Source organism: Pseudorasbora parva, chromosome 8 (assembly GCF_024679245.1).
Source record: "Pseudorasbora parva isolate DD20220531a chromosome 8, ASM2467924v1, whole genome shotgun sequence".
In the NCBI taxonomy this organism is placed as follows: domain Eukaryota; kingdom Metazoa; phylum Chordata; class Actinopteri; order Cypriniformes; family Gobionidae; genus Pseudorasbora; species Pseudorasbora parva.
The window spans coordinates 2,575,572-2,603,065 of NC_090179.1; the positions used below are offsets into that span (position 1 = coordinate 2,575,572).

The following is a 27,494-nucleotide window of genomic DNA, read 5'->3' on the forward strand; positions in this document are numbered from 1 at the left end:
AAGGAGGACATGAAGGTAGTCGGAGGTAGTCTGCACTCTCAGAAATAAAGGAACAAATAATGTCAGTGGGGCGGGCCCTTTCCAAATGGTACACTTTTGTATATAAAGGGTGAATATTGGTACCTTAAATGTACATATTAGTACCTAAAGAGTACATATTAGTAGCTAAAAGGAACAAAAGTCTACCTTTTGAAAACGTTATGCCCCAGGGACTGCTTCTGTACATTTTATGAGTATGAAAGAAAAATAAAAAACAAGTAGTTACTGAGTAGCTAATAGTGAACTACATCATTCAATGTTAATATTGAATTTTCTTTTCCTGTGTAATTATTCATTAATGATGGTGTTCAAAAGTTTTACCTTCAGTACAATTGTGTCGCTGGCTTGAAAGGAAAATCTATATCTATATACAATTCAAAATTCAAAACAATTCATTCAAAAGGGATGCCTTCGGATTATGTTAGTCATAGAAAGGGACCTGTGAAAGATTCAACTTAATTAGTTACAAGAACACATTTAAAATGTAAGCTTATTCCCTTGTGTATCTCTATTATGTCCACCCCAAAAGGCATACGAGACCATAGAACTCATGAATGTAGGCAGGCCGAGGTACTGAGCTAAAGATGAATCTGTCCCTTGTGTCTGAAGAACAGAGGTGTGGATTTTAAAATCCTATCGTGAAATTCCAGGGGTGGTGGTGAAAGGTGTTGATCCAAGGAAAGATTGAAAAGTGGGAAGCCATGGAATGTTACTTGGGGAGGAAAAACCTGGAGAGCCTTTAGTTTACACCAGAGTTTGGGCCTCATTCCTGCTCTATGTGTGTGTGTTGTGTGTGTGTGTGAAAGAGAGAGAGAGAGAGAGAGAGAGAGAGAGAGAGAGAGAGAGAGAGAGAGAGAGAGAGAGAGAGAGAGAGAGAGAGAGAATATGAGTATGTGCATGCACGCATCCATCTGTTTTACATAACTGAACCTTTTTTTGGAAAACACACTCTTCATAAATGTTTCTAAACAAGAGAGGAAATCTCATTCATTATTTTTAAACTCAACACTTCTTGGCAGAACAAAATAATCTACAGGAATGAAGAAATAAACATATAGTCATAAGGAAAGCAGTCCAAGCTAACCCGAGGGGACCATCAAACACATTTTTTCTGTGACAAGCCTGGCTGTTTGACCCCAGGAATCTTCTCATAAGGGTAATAGGATCATTGCATGTTGAGGTCCCATTTTAAATAAACCTCAGAGCAGTGAACAGAAGCTTGCATTTTTCACAAATATGTTCCACAACAGTAAGGCATGCTTATTAATCTTGCCAACAATAACACTAAAACTACATAAAACAACAATAACTAGCGACTAAAGTGTTCATTAACACACATCATATTGAATGAGTAATAGCCTGTCCCTGTAACATTTATTGGATAATAAATTGGATTAGATTCATTTATGAATAAATGTCCACCAGAAAATGTCTCAAATGGCATCAGAATAATAATACAGCAATCTTGCTATAAATACAAATTTTTATCCTAATTTGAACATTTTCAAATAAACTTAGGCAAATCATAATTTGATAGCAGTCACCCTGATCCACACTTTTAACCACATTTAAAACAATTTTTTGACTAAATACTGCTTGTGTGCATTATCTGTACATTTCGACTGAGATAATAATATAAAATATATATTTTTTTAAATATAATTCATAATATATATCCTCCGTAATACAGCATAATTATTATCCTTGTTCCCTCTATTAAGGTCTTTGTTAGATCTTCCAACTTCCTTTTGAATACTTATATTATTGTGATGTATGTTGTTCTGGTATGTCTGCCTAGGTAATTAAAGGCTATGCACTTGTAATTACCAGAATGCGCTCTTGTGGGATTTCGAATTATAAGGGTCCCTTGTGCATGGAGTAGCTCACTGCCTACAGGTCGTTCATTTACAGTCGTAGAAAGAACAGACCGATCTGGCAGCTCCCAGGTTATCTCTGGTGTAGGTATTCCATTAGCAATGCATTTCAGATGAACAGGAACTCCAGCCACTCCTTTCATAGTTGGCGGTGGCCCATTAGTGATCCGAGGTGGGTATGCAATAATTATGACAGGAACAGCAAGAACTGCCTCACCAGCATCATTCTTTGCTCGGCACACATAATTCCCGCGATCATTTGTGGTTGCCTCGTGTACAACAAGTGTCCCATTGTCCATTAAATGGTAGCGTCCACTCACCTGTGGACGTGCAAGAACAAAACCTCCTGGTGTGGTCCAAGAAACACTAGGCTGGATTTCATCTGTCAGGCAATGTAGGAAGAGGGTCTCTCCAGAAATACTTTGAATAACCCCCTTTGGCCGTGTTAGAATATAAGGCTGTTGAATCACCTCAAAAACAACCAGCTTCTCAATGTAGCCCATGTTGTTTTTTGCAGCACAACGGTATTTACCAGTGTCCTCTATGCTGGAGTTATGAATAACAAGTGTGCCCTCCTTACCCAGATGATATCTTGAGCCCTCAAACCCAGGTCCTCCACTGAACCGAGTTCTATTGGGTAGTGTCCATATGATCTCGGGTGTGGGTTGCCCATCAGCAGAACAGTTCAGCATTGCAGTTCTCCCTACCCGAGTCACCACTCTCTCATTAAAAGGGTTCTTAAAAATGGGCCTCCTGAGCTTGTCTGTCACTTCCAGTTGAACCAACATGACTGCTTCGCCTCCATTATTCTGAGCCATACAAATAAATTCTGCTGTATCCGATGGCCGAACATTACGGATCTCTAGCGTACCATTGTTATGGACATTAATCCTGCTCCCATAATATGGAGCAGTAAGAAATATATTGTCAGGCATGATCCATGTGATCTTTGGTGCTGGATGCCCTTCAGCCTTGCAGTCTATTAGCTTTCTGGTGTGTTTGATCGCTGCATCTTTCATCACAGTTCTATTTTGGTTAAAGCCATTGATGATGGGTGGGGTACCATCTATGTCCAGCTTATATACTTTATTCTCCTCGCCTGCAGAATTCCGAGCCATGCAGATATACTCCCCAGAATCAGCTAATTTAACATTTCGTATATCAAGGGACCCATTAGCATGCACTAAGTAACGTTCATTAGATGCAGCAATCATGTCTTTGGAAGGCAGCATCCAAAGGACCTTTGGCTTGGGCTCACCTATAGCCTTACAGTCAAATAGAACATTTCCACCTGGCTTCACTTTGGCATAGGACAGCTTAGGGAGTAGAATGTGAGGCACTGCAGTTACCACGCTTATGTGAACATGCATCTCATCCTTACCCAGTTTGTTTTCAGCATAACAGGTGTAGTCACCTTCCTCATCAGAACCCACTTTATTCAGGTACAGTGTTCCATTATTGAACAAGATGTACCGTTTAAACTGATCCCCTTCAGTTCCATCTGCTTGTAGGGCACTATTGACCAAGGTACCATCAGGAAGTCCCCAATATATCTCTGGCATGGGGACACCAGCAGCCATACAGTCCACTTTTAGGTCATTGCCATAAGGCACTTGCTTTCTACTAAAGATGTTTGGTTCAATCCGAGCTGGCTTCATAGAAACTGACACCCTCATGAGCTGTACATCATCCCCAACTTTGTTGCGTGCAACACAAAGGAAGTCCCCAGCATCTTTCTCATTTACTGATTCAATGACAAGGGTACCATTTTCCAGGACTTTGAGACGGCTGCCCATTCTGAAATGAGAATGTGATATTTTTAAATGCATGTTTATATAGTGACTTCTAACTGTTTACAGTTGGTTTGCACATTTTTTATATGCATTTACATTATATGTTTCATTCTTTTACCCTAATTTCGATTTACTCTAGTTCATTCAAGGGATCAATTAGTTAAATGAAATGTTTAAAAAAAAGAAAAATAAATAGGCCTGGAAAATACTCAGTTCTAAAATATTTCATCAACAACGATTTTTATTTTTATTTTGACTACAGTCTCTAAAATATATTTTACAAAAATTGTCCAGTACTCACAAATAACCAGACAAGTCCACATGGTTTTAGAAATCTCTTCTCGTTCAGAGATAGAGAATAGTATTTAGCAATTAATACATTACAAACTTCAGTTTTACATTTTTGCAATAAAAAAAGAATGATAATTGTTATAGTCTACCTGTGGGACTGATCCACCAGAGCCTTGGAAGGAAGCCTCCAAATAATTTGAGGTTTTGGGTTGCCAACTGCAGAGCAGTGCAGATGAAGACGATCACCGTATATCACATCATTTCTTCTTTGTGATGTCTCAGTGATCTGAGGGGCTGTTTCTGTCCTCTTCACAGAAAGTGTGACAACACGACGTTCTGACCCTGTAGAGCTTGTTGCAATACACTCATATTTTCCACTTTCAGTTATTTCTACATTCCTCAGGTAAAGTGTACCATTTAAAAAAACTGAAACTTTGCTGTGTGAGGAAGTTAGAGGCCATATTATCCTGCCATCATGTAAGACCCAGTGTGTTGTGGGTTGCGGGTCACCGTAAGTGGTACATGGAAAAAAGAGATTCTGCCCAGTATCTGCTTTCACCAGCTGTTGCTTTTCTTCCAGTATTACAGGCGGTGCAGCTACCACCTGTAGATGGACTGTGGCGGTGTCAGTACCAGCTGGATTACTTGCAATACACTTATAATGTCCCTGATCTAAAACTGACACCTCTTGAATGGTTAGTTTCCCCATTGTGGTTACTGTTATTCTGTCATGCTCAGTGTTCAGACCCTTAACTTCAGTGTGGTTAGGTAGAATCCATGACACAGTGGGCACTGGTCTGCCCTCTGTCCTGCAATCCATGTGTACAGTTTTCCCAGCAAGAACCTTGATTTCTCTCATCTTTTTCTCCAATATCCGGGTGGGATAGGCCACAACTGACAATGTAACCACAAGCTTGTCAGAACCATACTTGTTCTGGGCAAAACATAGGTACTGTCCCTGGTCTTTAATGTTTGTTCTTTGGATGAGCAATGTTCCATTCATCAAAACTTCAAATTTACCCATTTTCCCCTTGATGGTCAACATATTACCTGATGATATAAAGGATACAATAATGATCAGCAAATATACAAAGTTTAGGTTGTGACTTCAAACATACCAAAATGGAAAATAAAATTAAAAAAGAACATGGTATTGCAATAGAATCCTCCTTTGGTGTTCTTCGGCCTCTTTCTGACTGGAAAATATTCTGTTTTGAAATTTAAAAATTTAAATTTTCAATTTTCATCAGAATCATATAAAACTTGGTGACTTTTATGGCATTTGTAATGTGAATACATGCTAAGAGGTCATAAAAAAATACTACCTTTTGTGCTTTTCGGTCTTAAATGGCCAACCATATAGCCTAGAAATCTAGACGCACCCTAGCGGCAACAAATTTAATCTGCCCTCAAGTGTCCTCTAGGAACTCTCAATACCCTTCTGAGCTGTATTCGCCTAACTCTTGCCGGGCCAATCACATCGTGTATAGAGTCGGTGGGCGGGGCCATAATGACGACGGCCGTGTTGCGTTTGCGTGCTTCTAGTAAACACAGAAACTGGCGAACGGCGGTGGTCTTTCGAATCAGCTTTGACCGCGACTCTGGAAGACTTGGAGTTAGCTTTTCTCTGAGAAAAGAACAAAGAACGGCACTGAAGTCATTCTTAAAAAGGGAAAATGTGTTCGGGGTTTTGCTGACCGGATACGGTGAATGTTTAACGTCAACAATCTCTGTTTTACCTTCGTTGCTCCATAGAGAGTTGGTGGTAGCGCTATCCTATCGCGTGCAGAGGGAGTTTGAAAGACAACCATTTATCCCGCCCCTCGGATTGAGCCCTGTCTATGGTGAGTTTCCAGACCAAACATCTTGATGTGGGTCTGGCATGTCAGGCTACCAACCATATGTAATTAATGAGAAATTGGTAAAAACACAAAAATGTACTTGTTTTTACCGAATTGTTGTGTGTACAATCTACAAATTGGCCACAATGCTGAAAAAAGTACACAGCAGTAAAAGTGGTGAGCCTCTAAATCATCACGAATGTGGCATTGACACACACACACACACACACACACACACACACACACACACACACACACACACACACGAACCACTGTGTCTGTAATAAAGTGCAAATTTCTGAGAATATGAAAAATCCATTCAATAATTGCAGGAATGCAGGAAAAGTTTACAAAAGATAAGTGATGACACTCTAAAACTTCAAAACTGAAATTCTCACACACAAACTGTGCAGTTGGAAAGTCAGGCTTGATCCTTTGCATCTTTTTGAGCATAAAAAAAACTAAACAAAAAAGACATATACGTCTATCTCTCTCTCTCTCTCTCTCTCTCTCTCTCTCTCTCTCTCTCTATATATATATATATATATATATATATATATATATCATTTACACAAAGTATTAACATTTAATTGGATTTTTTTTTTTTTTTTTTTTTTTACAAATGCTGATTTTAAAAATTGGGAAACAAAACGCTTCCTTGTATTCTCTTTATAACACAGTGATTAGGTTTGACTATAATCACAATGTAAAACTAACACTTTAAATCACTATTTCTAACAACAACAACAACGACAACAAATATCTAAAACTTGATAAGAAATAGTTTAAAGAGATTGTTTAAATATATATTATAATCCACCTTAAAAAATAAATAAAGTAAATTTGTCCAAAAACAGCAAGCGAATTCACAAGCCTCTCCATAGAGAGCTGAACATTCCATCTAGTGCTACATCCATGGTTCCACACAAATAATTCCTCCAGATGGCGCTAATCTGAAAATCTTACAAATAAATTACATTGGTTTTTACTGAGGTGGAGGTAGTTACATTTTTTGGTGTCCGGTAACTTTTGACCGGGAAGATAACCAAAGGAACACCCAAATGAGGAGCACCAGAGGGTAAAAAAAAATCCAGGTTAGGCTTTGTTTCAATTTTGTACCTGTGGTAGACGAGAATCGATTCCAGCTGATGGTGGGCGCAGGGTTGCCAGTGGCCATACAGGGGAGGAAAGCATCAGAGTTTGACAGAACAGTAAAACTGGCAGCTTTTCCTCCATTAATCCTTGGCTTGGAAGTAATATCCCTAATAGATGAGGTGTCATACCTTGTGTTATCATGTGCATTGTCAGTACTACTGCTGTATGGATATGGAGTGAACATGTTGGCAGTTATATCAGTCATTGTGTCTGAAGTAACTGTTCTGCTCCGAGGAATACTAGAGGCCTTTGGCTGAGGACATTCTAAACAATCCTTGTATTTCTGTGCATGTGTGGTTGGCTGTACTCGGATCATGGGGCTCTCTGTTGTTTGTCTCCAACCTCGTTCTGGGTAATTCCTCATATTTGTGTTCACTCTGGTTGTGGCCAATTTGTCAGCGGTATTAGTCACTGTGATAGTTGGGGATTTTGTGGTTGCTTTTTTTATGGGCTTTCTGCCTCTGGAGCCTCGTCTGTGATAACCAGGCTTTCGGTTTCCCCACGATACAGTTTGAGAATCTGAGAAGTTTTTCTGACCAGAGTCTTTCTTTAGTGCAGTCCTTATTGTTGGTGGGGCAGCTAGAGTGTGAGAAACCTGTACTGACTCTGTGGTTGTGAACTGCTCATGGAAAGCTGGAAAGTTGAAAAACTTAGGTGTTGTAGATGGGGTTACGATATTATCAGAGAAATCTGTTTCTGTAAAAGAGGAAGAACCTGATGAGTCATCAAATGATGTCTCTGGAGTATTGATATTGTGTCTTGTCACTAGAGGAGAGGCTATAGTATGTGTAAGCTGCAGTTCTGTAGTAGGGACCTCCGTTCTTGCCTTGTAAGGTGCTGCTGTGAATGCAGAGGTAGTGGACAGTGTAAATGAGTTTTGATGCTTGCTGAGGGTTTCTGTCAGTTCCCCCTTGTGTCCAAATGGTCTATGCCGTGAAATCTTTCCATGTGTATTTCCATGTGAGTAAGGCATTGTGGATGTGGTTTTAGTTGTGAAAGTTAATTCTTTCGCTGTTGCATTAAAATAACTTTTATTTTCACTTGACTCTTCAGACATGGAGTGCATTTGTGAATCAGTGACACTGTAAGTCGTTCCTTTCCCCTTTGACAAATCAGTTGCCATTGCAGGTTTTTCTGTCGCTCTCAAAGAGGAAGTTGGCATGTGATACCTAGCTGTAGGATTGACCAGGCTTTGATCCACTAATGGTTTGCATTTATCTGTATACAATCCAGATGCACAATCTTGGATTTTGTCAATAGTGTGTGAATATGTGATATTGTATTCCTTGTTTATTGAAAGATGTTTAAATTTATCAAGTAAAGATTGTATGTTGGTAATTTTGCTGGGCCGAATGATCCTACGCCTGCCCTGAATTTTACGTCTCTTTCCAGATAGCATCTTTTTGGATGGAACAATTTGGATCTGGTGTTTGGAAATGATGGTTGACCCAGGAAGGAGCTCTGACTCGATTCTTTGAGTGGTCTGAAATGTGATCTTTTCTTGGTCTTCCTCAGTTGTAGTGACCGCTGTTAATATGGTCTGACTCTTAGGTTCCAAATGGGTGACATTTGGGCCCTGGAAGTTGTAAAGTGGTGTAGCTCCAGTGGTAACGTCTTCTGAATCCCCAGAGAACAGAAGCTCAGCAACTTCTGTCACAGAAGGTTTGAGGGTAATGAGTTTCCCTAAGGGTTTATTTGTTGCTCTCTCATATATGAGGGTTTTACTATCACTATGACTTAACATATAACCTGACTTGGTTGTAGTAAGGGTTGTTTCATCTTTTTGAGTCCCATTATTACTTGAAGTGTAACTGGCCATAATTGGGGTGGCAGGTGTTTGAGTATAAGAGTGTGATGTTGCTCCAACCAAATTAGTTTTCTCTTTTGCTCTTAAGATGTCACTAGAGTTATCAGATATCACTTCAAGGAAAGCGCTGTCGACAGTTTCGTAAGTCTCTGGGATTTTAATACCTCTGGTTTTATCGGTGCTAACTGGTTTATTCTCAAGTGTTTGAGTAGTTGTCATTACTATAAATTCATCTTCAGATATACCATCCCCTGAGGTTACGTCTTTGTCGTCAGAATATTCAAGTGTTTTAGATGTCTTTTTAATTTCTCCTTTAATTTTAGACTTATTAATGAAAGTGGCACCTTCTTTCTTGTACTTTTTATTAAAGACTCTTCTAGAGTTCCCTCTATTCCCCATCCTACGAGTGGGAACCTTATGAAATCTGGACTGTAGCCAAGTGTATGGTCTCCCTGAGGTAATGCTCCTTGACTCCTCACTAACCCTTTGTGAGATATACCTACTTCCAAGCTTCTGGCTATCATCAATAATTTGCACAACATGAGCACCAGATTCCTTTACATAAGTTGGCCTTGAGCTATTTGACAAATCATCAAGAATAGTTACTTGAGAAACTGTCATATCTGCTCCTAAAAAGTTTCCAGCTAAACATCTGTAAAACCCTGCATCTCTGGGTGTCAGTCCATGTATTACCAAAGTGCCATTTTTGTGTAGCTCTCTGTTGCCATAGGATGTTTCTAAAACTGTGTGGTCAGGAAGTATCCACTGAATGGAAGCCTGTGGACTACTGGCTGATGTGCAATCAAGAAGTAGGTTCTGACCAAGGGTATGTGAGGCTCTGATCCCATTAATCTGTTCTTCTTCAGTATCCAGGGGCAGCACAGTTACCCTGAAGGCAAGAACATCTGCGTCCAGGTAGTTAGTTGTAACACAATGATAGACACCTGTATCTGAGATTTCAACTGATTTTAAAGTAAGCCTTCCTTCTGAAGTTATTACGATCCTTTTATCCTCACTGTTGTATGGTGCATTCAATTTACTTCCATCTGGTAGAATCCATTCTACAGTGGGTTTAGGATCCCCAAAGGTCTGGCAATTCAGTTCAGTAACTCCACCAGAAAGGACCGAGTGTTCAGTCCTGGTCTGATTATCTCTTCTTATCATTGCCCAGCTATACTGTTCTCTACTATCCTTGCTGCTGTCAACATCTATTTGAAGATTGGATAAATACTTGATAGTAAGGGTCGGGAATGTTGTTGTAACACGATCCAGCTGTAGCAGGACTGTACCTTGCATTAACCATTCAGGATTGGCTTTGATTTTTGCTTCAATATCTGTAAAAATATAATCTGCAGTGTCATCCACTTGTTTGTATGTGTAAACTTTATCTGGTTTAAAAGAAAGTAACAATCCTCGCTCAAGTTTCATTGGGGAATCGCTATAGGTAGCCAAAATGTTCCAAATCTGCCGTATATTGTCATAATCAATGTTGCAAATCAGCAATGTAGAAACGACTGCACTCAGGGCAGTTAAATCCTTGCCATTCTGTTGAAAGGTTGCTGTCAAGTTTTCCATTCCTGTAGGCCTCTGCACAATACATGTAATCCTAGCATCATTGTGGAATTGATCTGTGATGTTCATTTCCAACATACCAATGGGTGCAACGAAATCTTTAGGAGAGACTGAGGTATAGTCACCATCACCCAAGGTAAAATTCCTCTGATTTAAGTGAGGATGAATCCGTGGTCTAGTGCATGTGTAGCTGTCACTATGCAAATGCACAATACTGCTACCTCTGGAGGAAATTGGGAATTTACAGACGGGACACTGTTCTTTGAGAAACTTCCTGTCTTTTTTGCATTTTAGAACATCTGCAAAAAGAAAATTAATTATTATTTAATGTATATATACACACACACACACACACACACACACACACACACACACACACACATATATATATATATATATATATATATATATATATATATATATATATATGCAATTTTAAAGTCCAGTTCCTGATTACTGATTATTTACAATGTTGTGTTTCATATCTCACCAGGGTGTTTCTCTATCCACTGGACAAGCCAACCCATCCGACAATCACATGACCAGGGGTTTCCACTAAGGAAGAGATTATCAATCTTGTAGCAGCCAGCGAATATAGAGGCAGGTAATGTGGTTAAAGCATTGTCTGACAAGTAAATGGTCTTGAGAGATGACCATTTGAAAATCTGGCTGAACCGCAGTGATATAAATGTATCTGGATGAAGCTGTTGGAGTAGGTTTCCCTCAAGGTTGATCAACTGCAGCCTTTTTAATCCATAAAAACTTTCTGGGTGGATGAAGGTTATGTGGTTATGGTCCATATGAAGACGTACAAGATTGTCCAGGCCTCTAAATGTGTTCTTGTCAAGCTTCTCAACTCTGTTATAACTCATTTTCAGAACCTAGATATGAAGAAAAAATAATAATAATTAAGACATGACAAAAAAAATTACTGTATATTATTTTAAAATTGACACGATTTCAGAAAAGCTTTAGACCTATAAAATGCATGTTTTCTAACTATTTAACAAGGCTCATTGATCCACCTGGGAAGCGAAGGCTGGCCCGTGAGGTCCAATCAAACAGACGAGCTACTGTAGCTCAAATTGCTCAAGAAGTTAACGCTAGTTCTAATAGAAAGGTGTCAGAATACACAGTGCATCTCAGTTTGTTGTGTATGGGGCGGCATAGGCGCAGACCAGTCAGGGTGCCCATGCTGACCCCGCCGAAAGCACCAACAGTGACACGTAAGCATCAGAACTGGACCACGGAGCAATGGAAGAAGGTGACCTGGTCTGAGGAATCTCCTTTTCTTTTACATCACGTGGAGAGCCGGGTACGTGTGCATCACTTACCTGGGGAAAACACGGCACCAGGATGCACTATGGGAGGAATGAAAGGCGGTGGAGGCAGTGTGATGCTTTAGGCAAACCAAAAAATGTTCAGCCGGGAAACCTTGGGTCCTGTGTTACCTTGGGTTACTTTAACACGTACGACCTTTCTAAGCATTGCTGTAGACTAGTCCCGCCATTGGCTGTATTGATGCCCTAAGCCTCATTACTTTATGATGGCTGCGGTGTTCGCGATTTTTTAGGGGGGTGGGAGGGGGGTGTGCTGAGAGAAATTTCTTGTGGTGCCCCCCTCAGCACTTGGTGCCCTACGCACAGTGCGTGATGCACATGGTGGGAGCTGTAGACCATGTAAACCAGGGGTCTCCAACCTTTTCTCATTTGAGCTACTTTTTAAAAATGAAAGTCGCTGAGAGCTACTCATGTTCTACAATACTTAAAACTCTTAAATAATGCATCATAATTCTCATATTAACAACAATCCAAACTGTTTTACACCTGAAAGAGTGTAGTAGAAGTTCCCGTAGTCTCTACCAATAATATAAACATTTTACGGTACTCTATCATAAAATCTATTAAATTTAATATTTTTACATTGATAATTATGATAAGTAAATCATACATAACATTTAAAAAAGTAATCATTGTTAATACATAAAATATCAAGTGAAAAATAGTAGAGACGTATAATTATTACATAGAGATGTAGGTAAAGAGTTAAAGCTACTGTATAGGCTGCAATAGCAGCCTAATATATTCTGTCAATGTCTCCACGTTAAACTTCACGTTAAACCAAACTTTTATTTTGACGGGTTGCCAAGACCTTTGAGTGTCTGTGTTCATATGACAGCTTTCTTAAATAAAACGTTAAATTCTCATGAAGTGAAAGTTTATGCGTCCGTGTCCTCAGAGTGGCATACGGCATAGACATGTGAGTGTGTGAGTGTGTGTGTGTGTGTGTGTGTTGTAGCGGGGCCAGGCAGTTGAAAGGTTTTGTTCGGGCGCCAGACAGTTTATATTACTGTCGAAAAACTACACATCGAATGCCTCTCGCAAAGTTCAGAAATTAAGTATTATTATTTTAGTTCAAAACATCTCAATGACATGAACTCGTTCAAAGAATTTTCTATACAAAACTTACATGGTCATGATATTCAAAATCACATTTTTCATAAGTCAAACAAAATAAATAAAGTAAATAACCAAAACCCTCGAAATAAAACAAACTACTCCAACCAAAAAATATTCAATTTAAAGTTCTATATTCGTTATTCGTTAGAGTTCGTTTTTCCAACGGGGAAATGGCCAAAAGAAAAAAATCTACCAAGGGTCTAACTTTTTTAAGAGAATGAGAGATCGCAAGAAGTTTAAAAGCATGGAAACAGTCTGTTTTGCGCTCTCCTATCTTAAGAGTCAAGGGGAAAAAAGTTTCTTCAAGAATAATTAGCTTCTGCCAACAGTCAAGTTATAAGAGGAGAATCAAAATCCCTCAAACCCGTTCGGCGTTGACGGAGGCCTTTTCCTTTCTGATTGCCACAATTCTTCCCTTTGCAGAGGACATCCGAAGATTCCAGCGGTCTTCCTGGTGTACCCACAAGGTTTTCGATTCAATCGAGAGTAGGTAAACTCCAACAACAACTAATTATTCTCAGCAACCGCTCAACAGCCCCATTCCGCCATTTCCACCCGGCTCTCACTTCCGCGTCTCGTCTTCGCTTCCCTTTCCTTCACGCATGTCCCTTCTTTTTCTCCGTTAGCGGACCACACCCTTTTCTTTCTCATTATTTTTATTTTTTCGTTCAGATAAATAATGAAGATAATTATCATAATGATTTGGTTAAAAAAATTTGCATTAGCTTGGATTATTCGTTGTTTGACAGTGATATATGAAAACACTGAGTTCGCATTTTCATGTAATGCTCCATTACAGTGTGTGTGTGCGTGCGCGTGGGCGAGCGCTGCCGTGCCCTCGCATCTGTGCCCGTTATTCACACAGACGCAGAATTTGCAGGAGTAATATTTAAATAATAATTTGCAGTTTGATATTCACAGACACTAGTATATATTCGGCTACAGTTTGGAGCCCTGCGCTTGGATTAACACAAAAGCTGCGTGTACCGAATATACTCGGGAGTCAGTACTAACGGTAGGCTAATAAGGAAATGCTGGTATCATCATTTTTGCCGTTTTTTTTTCACTACTAACATGATACTAAAGTAGCCTACCTGCACTTATGACAACCCTACATGTGCATGTCTACATTTACATTTGTTCATAAATAAAACACTCTAAATCAGTCTAAATTAGCTCACTCTGATTAGATGCGTCTTGGTGAACTACCTCCAATCAGGCCACGAGCAACTGGTAGCTCGTGAGCGAGGTGTTGGAGACCCCTGATGTAGACCCTTTCATGGTATTGCCTGGTGGCTGTGGTCTCTTTCAGCAGGATAATGCACCCTGCCACAAAGCATCAAGAAATGGTGTCAGGTGTTGACTTGGCTTCCAAATTCCCCAGATCATGTAAATCATGCTTCTCTGTCTGACAATCTGATAGACGAGTCTGGGTTTGGTTACCAGGGGAATGATACTTGCCTGACTGCCTTGTGCCAAGTGCAAAGTTCAATGGAAGGGAGATTATGGTGTGGGTTTGTTTTTCAAGTGTTGGGCTTTGCCCCTTAATTCCATTGAAAGGAACTCTTAATGTTTCAGCATACAAAGACATTTTGAAATATTTCATGCTCCCAACATTGTGGGAACAGTTTGGGGACGGCCCCTTCTTCTTCCAACATGACTGCGCACCAGTGCACAAAGCGTCAGTCAATAAAGACATGGATGACCAAATTTAGTGTGGAGGAACTTGACTGGCCTACAGAGTCCTGACCTCAACCCGAGAGAGCACCTTTGAAATGAATTAGAGGAGAGACTGCGAGCCAGGCCTTTTCCTCCAACATCTGTGCCTGACCTCACAAATGCAGTTCTAGAGGAATGGTCAAAAATTCCCAAGAACACACTCCAAAACCTTGTGGAAAGCCTTCCCAGAAGATTTGAAGCTGTTGTATCTGCAAAGAGTGGGCCGACTCCATATTAAACCCTACGGATTATGAATAGGATGTTATGTGAAATTAATGTACATTTAAAGGCAGACATATATATATATGTCACATATCACTCCTGTTCCCGGACTCCGTTTCCCAAGATCCTCACTGTCTCACACCTGAACTCACTTCCTCATCATCTCACCCGCTCTCCCCGGATTCCCAGCACCTGGTCATCTTCATTAGTGCACCTTTATGTTTGGACTCACCCCCCTCACAATTTGTCGGTTCTTATGTTTGTTCAGGGCTCTACATAACGCCCATTTTGGGCGCATTTACGCCTAAAAATTACTGCGTGCGACTGTGAAAAAATATTTAGGCGCACCGGTGCGAGTGACCCGATCGATTCTCATGAATGGATGTGTACAATCGGAATAAAAACTACAACACTGACTGAATCAACACTGAGAAACTGTTAGGCTATGTTTCCTACTGCAATCAACTGCTTTTCATGCCTTCAGTCAGCACTCAGCAGAAGAAGTGCAAAAACGTGTGCGACGGACTACACTTCAAACAACGATTGTTTACAACGATTGAAGTGAAACATGTGTGACGAGTCTGACGACGCAGCATGCGCACTTTACCAGACGCTTCGCGCTGTTTATCAGCCAAATCAAAATTAACTGGAAATACCACATTTGGATTATCATAAACAAGCCCAGAAATTAGCGGATGCTTGGGGCATAAATGCCATCAAACAATAATGTATTAATAATACATTTAAAAAGCCCTTGAGTTAATCTTTATCACACATGCTGTTTAAAAAAATACTAAATGTATATAATGAGCGAGTATATCATTAAGATTTTTTCCAAACCGGGTTTTTGTCTTATTCTGAATCACTGTAACGTTACACACAAAATAAATTATTCCTGCTGCGGATTAGCACAATATCTGCGTGACTCTCCACAAACAGAGAGAAGTAGATCCGGCTGCAATGTTCCCCCGCGAGACGCATGCGGTTCTGTTTATGAAGCGCCAGAGCGCCAAAAGTTACAGCTTGCTATAGCTCCGAGTATTGGCATGATTGCATGTGTGATACTGATTTCGTACAACAATCTAATAGACAAGTTGATATTAAGTAACAACGTTTTAGCCACAACACTGTCTATTTGTGAAAATCAAAGCCTCACCAGAACTGATTCGCATCTCCAAGCGATTCGATTCAAATGAATCTTGTGTTTTGAACTATTGACTGAATGACTTGCCGCCACCTACTGGCGGTTTTTATTTTCATATTTATACTTTGCATGGACTTTTTTTTATTTAAAATATTAAACTTTTAAAGTTTAATTTGTACATATTTCTAAATTCAAAAACTTATATGTAAAACATTCATACAACATTATCTCATGCATTAAATGCATAGGTGTTTGATAGTATGAAGTCCAGTTCTGCTTTTTGTGTGTATTTGTGCTGTACTCAGAAGTTAATGATAATATAATGTCAGAATTATGTTGAATTTAAGAAATTGACAGATGATGCATACATTTAATAAGATTAGAAAACATTGCTCTTATAATGGTAAAAATGACCCTGGACATTAAAGGACAAATATCGTCCTGTAATGGGAAAGTTATAATTGGAATGTGTTTGATGGATTAGAATGTGCTCCTAAATTTTTGACTGTGCTCCTAATTTTTTTTAATTAGGAGCACAAGTGCTCCTCAAGAAAAAAGTTAGCGTAGAGCCCTGTTGTATAGTGTGTGTTGATCTTGTGTAGTTTGAAATCTCTCTCTCTCTCTCTCTCTCTCTCTCTCTCTCTCTCTCTCTCTCTCTCTCTCTCTCTCTCTCTCTCTCTCTCTCTCTCTCTCTCTCTCTCTCTCTCTCTCTCGATGTATCTGTTCTGAGTTCTGTTATTAAACATACCCATTTAGTTTGGATGTCTTGGATCTCTCATTGCCTGACTACAACCACACGTAACAATATATATATATATATATTCCCGAATGCGCATTCCATCCCCACCGCATGTTTGCGGCGGGCTGACAAGTTGTGACAACTATGCACGAAAAAAAAATACTGTGTGCATATGTAAGGGATAACGCACTTTGGGGCCAATAGGTTTGTTTGTTTTTTTTGTGTGCCACTGACAGCATGCAGCGACAGCGGCCCATTGGTGTTTTCTGAATTGACAAGCCGAAGGAAGAGAGACCTTTCCTCCATATTAGGCGTTTTTTTTTTCTATTTATTTTCTATCCGCACAGCGCAGCCGCTGACGAACATATGCTGCGTTTAAATCCTGCTCTATGAACGGCTGACTCTGAATTTTGTTTTATACAATCGTGTGATCTGGGAGCATTACAGGTTCTGTGGTGAATCAGCCGAAAACAGCCGCGAGCATGAATTCATCAGGAGGTAAAGTGGAAAACGGCAATACACACAAACGTTTCACTTTACCACAACCCCAATTTACCTTGCAGCTAACAGCGAAGAAATGTGGTGTTAAAAATGTTGCTATATTACTTAAATTAATATTGCAGAATATAAATAACTTTCACAGAGACTGTTTTCGTATTTTCTACAGGTGTTTATAATTTTTATTAATTACAAATATAATAGTTTATTATATGTTTTATATATTTTCGATACCATATAGCCATATAATGAGGAGCAAGGTTTGTACAGTCTATGTTTTTTACCCTGTGACTACCATGATCTTACATTTAAATGAAACTGGCCTACAGTTAAACTACAGTCTATAAAACAGCTTTAAAGTCTGGATCCCATGAATTAAGGACAAACTTTTTTTCCTCTTTAAAAGTTTTATTAACTTTTTTAATAGATCGAATTAAATGTAATTAAATTATATTTCAATGACAGCCTCATGAAAGATAGATATCAGTGCCTTACTTAAATTATATGTAAACTCTTGAAAAATATGACTTTTTTACAGGGGACGTTCAACCCAAAAATGGAATCGTTTATTCAGCCTAATGTCATTCCAAACCTAAATGAATTTATTTCTGTGTAGCATAAAATAAAATAATGTGAGTCTGTTTTTCATTTTCATACAATATTCAAATAGTAGCCTAACCAAAATGGCTTGGTTGCCAACATTCTTCAAAACATCTTGTGTTTCACAGAAGTCATGCAGGTTTGGAAGGACACGAGAGTGAGTAAATGACGACAGCATTTAAAAGCAGTAAATTTACTTTACTGCATCCTAGCATCCTCAAAATCAGTGATTTACTGTCAATTCCATTTGTGACAAAAAAATCAGTATTAAGTTTATCTGCATTTGCAGCAGATTCGATAATATCTATCATTCTTTGTCCTTGTCCTAGCTCAATTTATTTACTCCAATTTAAGGCCCCAACCCCAGCACAAACATTCACGGGGACCTCATGGGCTGGGTTTGCCAGGGCCAAATTTTAGAGAACTAGACTGAGAGAGCATTTAAAGGCCTTTGCAGGTGTTTTTGAGTTCATTAGCTGATTAGAGTGTGGCACCAGCTGTCTTCAATATTTTAACAAATTATGTTAATTTTCTGACACTGAATTTGGGATTTTCCCTAGTTGTCCGTTATAATCATCAAAATGAAAAGAAATAAACATTTGAAATATATCAGTCTGTTTGTAATGAATTAATATAATATACAAGTTTCACTCTTTGAATGGAATTAGTGAAATAAATAACTGTTTGATGATATTCTAATTATATGACCAGCACATGCTGAGATGATTACTGCACACTTGATCCATATCACCAGACTAATTATATTCTAATTATATGACCAGCACATGCTGAGATGATTACTGCACACTTGATCCATATCACCAGACTAATTATATTCTAATTATATGACCAGCACCTGAATGTTCTTGGGAAATTGAGTCTGAAACTAACACTAGTACTCAGGTGAGTGCTGTGGAATAGAAAGGTAATGTGCTGGGTGGCTGCAATCCTCTCCTCTGAGCTTTGCATGGGCTACAATCGCCTATGTAGGCAAATTTTGTTTGATATTTCTATTCATAAACAGCCGTGGTGAAGCCTGCAGTAATGTTTTTCACTGATGGCAGTCCACTCCTGTTTGTCATTGTGCACAAAACTTCCCGCCAATAAATCATCAGAAATATTGCTGACTTGTGCATGTGACTCAAGCGCTCTCTTTACGTTCATCCTAATGCCTGTTAGTTGTCCATGGATTGGCCTATATTTGGCCTTGAAAATGGAAACGTCTTTAGACATGGAAAACCTATGAAAATCTATCATGGATTTTACAATCGATTCAATGAACACCCAGGGCCGTGTACAGGGGGGTGGCCCGGTGGCTAGAGCCACTGCCCCTTTGCCCTCATCAGCTAAGGTGCCCCTCTTGCCCCCTTCCCTCCCTCACCCTCAGAGGATTTCCATAAAAGCGTTCGGTTCCGCTAAAAATCCACTAGTTCCGCTAACCCTTTCCGTGTTTTCCCGCTCGCTCCGCACAGCATCGCTCGAAGTCTGCGGCTGCCTGCTCTCTGTGGAGACGGCTGTTCCAGAATGTCGTCGCATTAACAGGTATATTACAAACTACAATCCACAACGTTGAATTGTTTCAACAGTGCAAACATGGATTCAAAGCTCCAGCATGCCACTCCTGTAAAATAGATTTCCGATTATAATCAATTTTACGAGTTAATAGGCTACTAGTATCTATAGCCTAGCATACTTCATATTTATGATATTTTTTATTTTAGACCATATTTATCGTATACACAATTTAAAAAAAGGTAATACAGGCTATTATAAATATAAATGAGTTGTATCAGGGTAGCCTACAAGCTCATTTTTCAAAAAAGTCCATACTTGTGCAAAAAAGCAACGTTTGCAGTATTTTCTGTTTATTTTGATTAATAAAATATTTAATTATTGTTCAGTAAATATTAAAATGTTAATATAAAAATATTTTTTAAAATACAGAAACAAATGTTTAGCCTAAGTAAATAATCTGAAAACATTGAATGAATGAGATTCCATAATAATTTTATAAAGTTTTATCCTTGTAACAACTAAATATATGTGTATTATATGATTATTATCATATGTATTATTATAAATATGATGTTGCCTCTAAGATGGACACCCAACTTAAGGTATTTACCAGCTGAATCTTAACCATGTCATGTCAACAAATGGAAGTCAGTCAGCTGTTTATTATGTTAAATATGCCTTTTACCCCAAATTTTACCATACTGTTATATATTCTGTTATTTAAAATCTGTTGCGTATGATTTACATAAATCATAAACAAGACCTTTGTCTCAAAATATATTCAATTTTAGTGATTCTCATTTGCTACTTAAATCTCCAATAAAAAATGTAAATAGAAAAGAGATCAAATTAGCCCAGAATCAACTTTTTGGAAGAATAATTAGAACAACAGAAATTTAATTAGCACTAAAGCCTAACAATTGTATTTACAGTATGATTGTAAAAGGTTTGTTATTTATGTTCTATATTAAGATGATACTCAATCCCCTTATAGTGCCCCTTTTTTTTGGTTTGGGCCACTGCCCCTCAAAATATCTGTGCACGGCCCTGCGAACACCTATGTCACAAAAATCTAACAAAATGTTGATGTTTTTTACAAAAGTGACAGCTGTACTCGCTACCATACACAAATCACTACATACACTATCTGTATGGTTGGACCAGGAAAGATCCAAGGAACTTTTTAACCCCTTGAACCTTCACTCTGTTGGTGTTTTCCTGTAATCCACAACCATCTCCTTTGTTTTGCTGACATCTAATTATTGTCACCGCACCATGCTGTGTGTAATTTAATCCCTTTAATACCTTTTTATCTCCATTGATGAGGCCTAAGATGGTTGCATCATCAGCAAAATTGTTCATCTCCTTTGTCTTCTGCCTATCATTGGAATTTGTATCTGTGCAGCAGCAATATTTCTTATTCACAGCATCATGTACACTTGTATTATTCATCTTAATTGACTCCTGTTAGGTGATAATATCATGCATGCTGTTTGTGCAGTGCATCAGCAGTACGTATTACATGCTCACAGCACTGTGTCTGTGTATGTATTGGCAGTAGCATGTATCTGTACTTGCTCTACATCAGCAGCATGGCAGATCTAGTCTGCCACACTAAACAAATGCTGTAAAAAAACGGCCACGTTTTGACAGTAACATGCTGTTTTACATTAAAACTGTAATATACTGTAGAAAACAATGCATTCTGGGTAATATTTGTCATTTTTGAGAATTAACACGCTTAAAGTCGACACTCAGAGGCTGTGTTCAAAATCACTCCCTATCCCCTTATTCACTATTCCCTACACTAGTTCACTGATATAGACCACTCGACAGAGAGAGAGGAAAGAAGAGAGTGAATTCAGACACTGATGAACACCTGCTGTTATCACTGAAGTTACCATTATGGTGATCAGTGTTTTTAGTTTAATTGGGCTCTTGGCCCTTGACTTTATAACAATACTTTTTCTTTGTCTGCTATAATTGTGTGTTTCTTAGACACATTTGTTGTAACAACAACAAAAAAAGCCAAGAAAAAAAAAGTGGTCAGAAGTTATTGGTTATGTTTTGCTCATATTGGGATTGCTTAGTTTGTTTATCTTGTCTAGTGGCTCTTCCCTAAACAAACCCATTCTTTTAAAAGCATAAATTTACCCTTATTTTGTGTTACCAAACTGGGAAACTTCTAAAAAATATAAACCACTGATTAGAAATTAGTTATTAATGATTTATAAACTCATGATTTACAAGAATAGTTTGCTCTCCGCTGTCATTTAGACTCACATAGAGATGAAGAATCAGCATATGAATCTCAACAATGGTGACAATCAATAAAAAAAAAAACGAACAGATCAACTCTGAACATCACAAAACACTACTTAAAGTCAACACAAAAACAGCACCAAAAATAAAGGCAAATAGTAAGAATTAAAGAAAATAACCAGGCTATTCAGCAGCATAATTTATTCGTGCCGCAATGCATGCTGGGAGTTTTGTCACCACGGCTGAGATTCATACGCCGATTCTTGATGTCTGTGTGAGTCCGATTGAGTCAGATGTTTTGACCACAAACTGTTTCCATGCTCTAATAATTTAAATAATTTCATAAAACAATTCATAACTTAAATCTGGTTGTTGCAACAATGATTTTATAAAATTGTAGGATTCAATTTTTACAAAAAAATAAAACATCATCTATATCTTTATAGATAAGACTAATAAATTATTAGTGAATTAAACCATTATTAAATATATATATATACATAATCTACTCATACTTTTTCTCAGCTTTGCTTGCTATAACAAATGTATTGAAAACGCACCGTTACAGCAGCGAGAGAAAAACTGATGTTATTGCGTCAATGTTCAAGAGCCCAACTAAAGCAAACACTGATCACCATAATGGTAACGTCAGAAGAACCAATCAAACATCATCTGTCAATTCTCAATAAGAGCTTCTGTAGTCGTCTGACAGAAATAAAGTCAGTCTGGTTAGTAATGTGTGAAGCTGGTAATGCTGTTTGTGGAGTTGTTTAATCCTCTGCTGAGATCTTCAGAGATTTAATGTCTTCTTTTATCTTCAGATGATTTCATCTAAAGCTGTGGCTGAAGTCAGTTGTAGTTCTTGTGTTTCTCTGTCCTTCAGTGATTCTTGTTAACAGGTGTTCTCAGTTATCACTTAATTAATCTCTTAATTATCTCATGAACTTCATCAATGCTTCAATTACTCTAACACTCTGTAGTGTGTACACTCCTCAGTGTTCATTTAAAACTGAAGATTTTGCTGTGGGGTTGTTAACTTGGTCAATGCCCTCAAACAGAGTGAGGATCCAAAACTGCCTTAACAGCTTAGCAACACTGACCTGGATGTACCAAGGGATGGAGGCTGGTAACTGGGTGACGGAAAAGGTGTTTATTTACAAGGTGCAACGTAGAGGCAGTTCCCAATAAAGTGCTGGTGATATTTACAAGTCCTTATTTACAGTAAAAAACAAAACAAAACAAAAAAAAACAAATATCCAAAAATGTATTTACAACAGGCTGTGTAAAATATTTAGCAGTGAAAGGCTAAACCAATAAATTGGTCCAATACACTGTAACATGATTCAGGTTTACTGACTCACTCAACGAGCCCTGAACAATGCTGCATGAAGCATTTAAATAGGCTAAGCCACTTAATAGGACTAAACCAAAAATAAAGGAAGAGGTAACATAGAAAATTAACAAATACATTGCAAATGCAAAAATAAAATAAAAATACATAAACTTTCATAATATACAAATACATAAACATTTAGGTAAAGAAAAGAATGTAATAAACAATATCAAGTATATAAATACCCTCAATTAAATGTTAACCTGTGGGCAAAACTCCCCCTGTTCAACTACACAGTTGAACTGTGCCTTTTAGTGGCGGGAACGGGATATACAAAATGGCGGACGTAAATGCAACTCAGTTTGACTGTTTGGAATGGAATGATGGACGAATACGTAAGTATATCTGTTTGTATTTGTAAATGGATGTAGGAAAAATAAAAAACGTTTAACATGAACACTTGTTGTACGTTTCTTTTGAATTACACAAACACAAAGTAACAAAACATTAAACTTCTAAACATTTAACCAAACAAACAAAAAGTCAGGGATGTGGACAAAGCCTCAACAACACACACACAGGTGGAAATACAAACATTTCTGTGTTAACTGGTGTATATTCTTGCGCAAGACAGAGATGAATGTAAAATGTATGTGAGGTGATGTAGAGAGTCCAAATCAAAATAAGTCCTTTCATAATAAAAGTCACTTGTCACAGGTCTCTGTGACAGGGGTTAAAAGGGTTAAAGGGGTTAGATGAAAAAAACCCACACAGGGAACCGTATATTAACAGTAAGAAACTGTAAATTCATTTACGGAAAAGTTCTGTAAAAAAACGGCACTTTACTGGAACCAGAGCTGCCAGTAGATTACCGTTAAATCAAGGAAAAACAGTAATATACAGTAAAACGTAACAGTCAGATCTACCAGATGAATCAAGATATTTTCACTGAATTTTTAGTTAAGTAACTGATAAGGAGAGTAAAAATTAAAATGAAGTGTGTTCATGTGTTGTTGCACAAGATGATATGGAAGAGATCTTTTAGTTGAATTCATTAGTTTTGGTTGAGTAATTTATCACATACGTGTGTGTTATTGCTCACAATGAACTACAAAGATTGAAGTTAAAGTCATGTTTCAAATTATTTCACTACTACACCTTACACGTGTGAAATGACTCAAATGAAACCAGTTTACAAACATCGTATAAATCCTAGTTTTAAAGTGAGAACTGTTTGAAGCGATCATTTTTTCAAATGATAAGTTACCTTTCATGGTATTATAACGGTAACATACTGTAAAAAAGGAGGGTTATTTTACGGCACAATTTTTTACAGTGCAAGACCAAATACAAATTAATACAATAACATTGTCATATCCATTACCAAGCCAAACACTTAGAGTTGTCATTACAGAACTTACAGACAATTTTTGAGCTGGGTTTTGCAGCACAATCATATGTTAACAGCGAATACAGAAGGGGCTAAGAATGCATCCCTGTGGAGAACCACTGCTGAGTGTGGAGGACGTACAGTTGCCAATTTTCACCTCCCGGGGCCTGCACGTCAGAAAGGCTCAGATCTTTTAACTTGACTACAAAGTGTGTGGGGGGTGATGGTGTTGAATTCAAGCCAGGAGACAGCAGATTTATTGGGAACAGGGAAAGCAGTGTTCTCCTTGAAACATGGTAATCACTCTAACTGATCAGCACAACCTCTCAGGACCCGGCCATGAATGATGTTGGGTCCTGGTGCTTTCTGAGTGCTTTTAATCCTCTTGAAGAATCTACTCACCCCAGCTACTGTTAGGATCAGAGGGCAGCTGTCATAGTCAGTAGGCATTTTCACAGCAGGATGTGTGGTCACAGAAGGTGTTAAGCTCATCTGGTAACCAGACAGATGTACCCCAAACACGTATTCATTTGTAGTATAATCTAACTCCACTTATATACAGAAAGCAGTCAAAGAATGCTCCCTTTACAGTCGCTGGCACTGTCAATCAAACAGCTTGTGTTTATCAGTGACTGAGTTCTGGACTCTCGTTATATTTAACAAATCTCTTATTAACATTGTGTTTACACTGTTAGTTAAGATGAAAGCATTCATTAGTATGCAGAAATCAAGTTGCAATGATCCTGCATTTATGCTCTTAACATGTCTGTGATCGGCTAATGCTCATCACTGCAACCTTTCATACCCCAATCTGAATATAATGCCAGAGATCTACATACAATGCCATATATCTAAATATAATGCAATAGATCTAAATATAAAGCCATCAACACTTTTCACAATTAGATAACCTTGAGAGATGTAATAGTAAAACCATGCTAACAGTTTTTGAGAGAGTTAAACATGTAATTGCTATTTCATATACAAAGATTTCAGCCAATCACAGCAGTGGGTGTTTACACTGAAGTCTTACAGCAGACACGTCAGTTCAACTAGAGAGTTCAGAGTGTGTGAGTTCAGTGTGACATATTTTAGCTTCAAAACTAAAAGACTAAAAGTTTTGGGCACATTTTGACATTTTGTAGGCTACCTACAATATTCTAAGATTAAACACTGATTAATTGTGTTTAAAAGTTTTTCTAAATCAATGAAATGTGTCATGTTTTCTATCAATTAAAGTATTAGTATATTGAATAAAGCAATACAGGGAGTGCAGAATTATTAGGCAAATGAGTATTTTGACCACATCATCCTCGTTATGCATGTTGTCTTACTCCATGCTGTATAGGCTGGAAAGCCTATTACCAATTAAGCATATTAGGTGATGTGCATCTCTGTAATGAGAAGGGGTGTGGTCTAATGACATCAACACCCTATATCAGGTGTGCATAATTATTAGGCAACTTCCTTTCCTTTGGCAAAATGGGTCAAAAGAAGGACTTGACAGGCTCAGAAAAGTCAAAAATAGTGAGCTATGTCTCAGAAGGATGCAGTAGTCTTAAAGTAGCCAAGCTTCTGAAGCATGATCATCGAACAATCAAGCGTTTCATTCAAAATAGTCAAAAGGGTCGCAAGAAGCGAGTGGAAAAACCAAGGCGCAAAATAACTGCCCGTGAACTGAGAAAAGTCAAGCGTGCAGCTGCCAAGATGCCACTTGCCACCAGTTTGGCCATATTTCAGAGCTGCAACATCACTGGAGTGCCCAAAACCACAAGATGTGCAATACTCAGAGACATGGCCAAGGTAAGAAAGGCAGAAAGTCGACCACCACTGAACAAGACACACAAGCTGAAACGTCAAGACTGGGCCAAGAAATATCTCAAGACTGATTTTTCTAAGGTTTTATGGACTGATGAAATGAGAGTGAGTCTTGATGGGCCAGATGGATGGGCCCGTGGCTGGATTGGTAAAGGGCAGAGAGCTCCAGTCCGACTCAGACACCAGCAAGGTGGAGGTGGAGTACTGGTTTGGGCTGGTATCATCAATGATGAGCTTGTGGGACCTTTTCGGGTTGAGGATGGAGTCAAGCTCAACTCACAGTCCTACTGCCAGTTTCTGGAAGACACCTTCTTCAAGCAGTGGTACAGGAAGAAGTCTGCATCCTTCAAGAAAAACATGATTTTCATGCAGGACAATGCTCCATCACACGCGTCCAAGTACTCCACAGCGTGGCTGGCAAGAAAGGGTATAAAAGAAGAAAATCTAATGATATGGCCTCCTTGTTCACCTGATCTGAACCCCATTGAGAATCTGTGGTCCATCATCAAATGTGCGATAGGAGGGAAAACAGTACACCTCTCTGAACAGTGTCTGGGAGGCTGTGGTTGCTGCTGCACGCAATGTTGATGGTGAACAGATCAAAACACTGACAGAATCCATGGATGGCAGGCTTTTGGGTGTCCTTGCAAAGAAAGGTGGCTATATTGGTCACTGAATGTTTTTGTTTGGTTTTTGAATGTCAGAAATGTATATTTGTGAATGTTGAGATGTTATATTGGTTTCACTGGTAAAAATAAATAATTGAAATGGGTATAAATTTGTTTTTTGTTAAGTTGCCTAATAATTATGCACAGTAATAGTCACCTGCACACACAGATATCCCCCTAAAATAGCTAAAACTAAAACTTCCAAAAATATTCAGCTTTGATATTAATGAGTTGTTTGTGTTTATTGAGAACATGGTTGTTGTTCAATAATAAAATTAACCCTCAAAAATACAACTTGCCTAATAATTCTGCACTCCCTGTACATTAAACTATATCAGTAATTTAAATCAAACAAAATCCGTATCAACAAAAGTCATCTTTGCACTCTAGTAGTACAAGATGTATTTACACACTGTTTAATGCTTCTCAAATATGGCATGAATGCAATAACAATAGCATAAATCATCTGAAATAATGTTCTAAATAAAAATTCAATAGAGAAATACAAGACGGTAAAAACAAAATAATATTTTCAAATACTAAACTAAAACCACTAGTAAGAGGTGGAAAGTCACAGACTTAATTAGTGAAGCATTGAGTCATTCATTCAGTAACTTAGCAAGTGGCTGTATTTATAAATGGCTCGTCATTGACTTTGGGAATCATTGGGTGCATTTACATGCACACCAGTAAGCGGATAACACCACAAAATCAGCTTATTGAAATAACCAGTTTTCCCCGTTTACATGCAAACC

At 38.3% G+C, this 27,494-nt stretch overlaps 1 protein-coding gene across 1 annotated transcript in view; it reads right to left on the reverse strand.

Moving 5' to 3' along the window:
• Positions 1-1,588: 1,588 nt before the first annotated feature.
• The window catches only part of igsf10 (immunoglobulin superfamily, member 10), a 58,311-nt gene continuing 32,405 nt past the window's right edge, over positions 1,589-27,494 (reverse strand). The window contains exons 3-6 of the mRNA XM_067449938.1: positions 10,863-11,253; positions 6,958-10,671; positions 4,147-5,047; positions 1,589-3,710 (exon numbers count right to left, since the gene is read on the reverse strand). Of these exons, the coding sequence (XP_067306039.1) occupies positions 1,796-3,710; positions 4,147-5,047; positions 6,958-10,671; positions 10,863-11,253 (6,921 nt within the window). The 3' untranslated portion in view covers positions 1,589-1,795. The remainder of the gene's footprint in view (positions 3,711-4,146; positions 5,048-6,957; positions 10,672-10,862; positions 11,254-27,494) is intronic.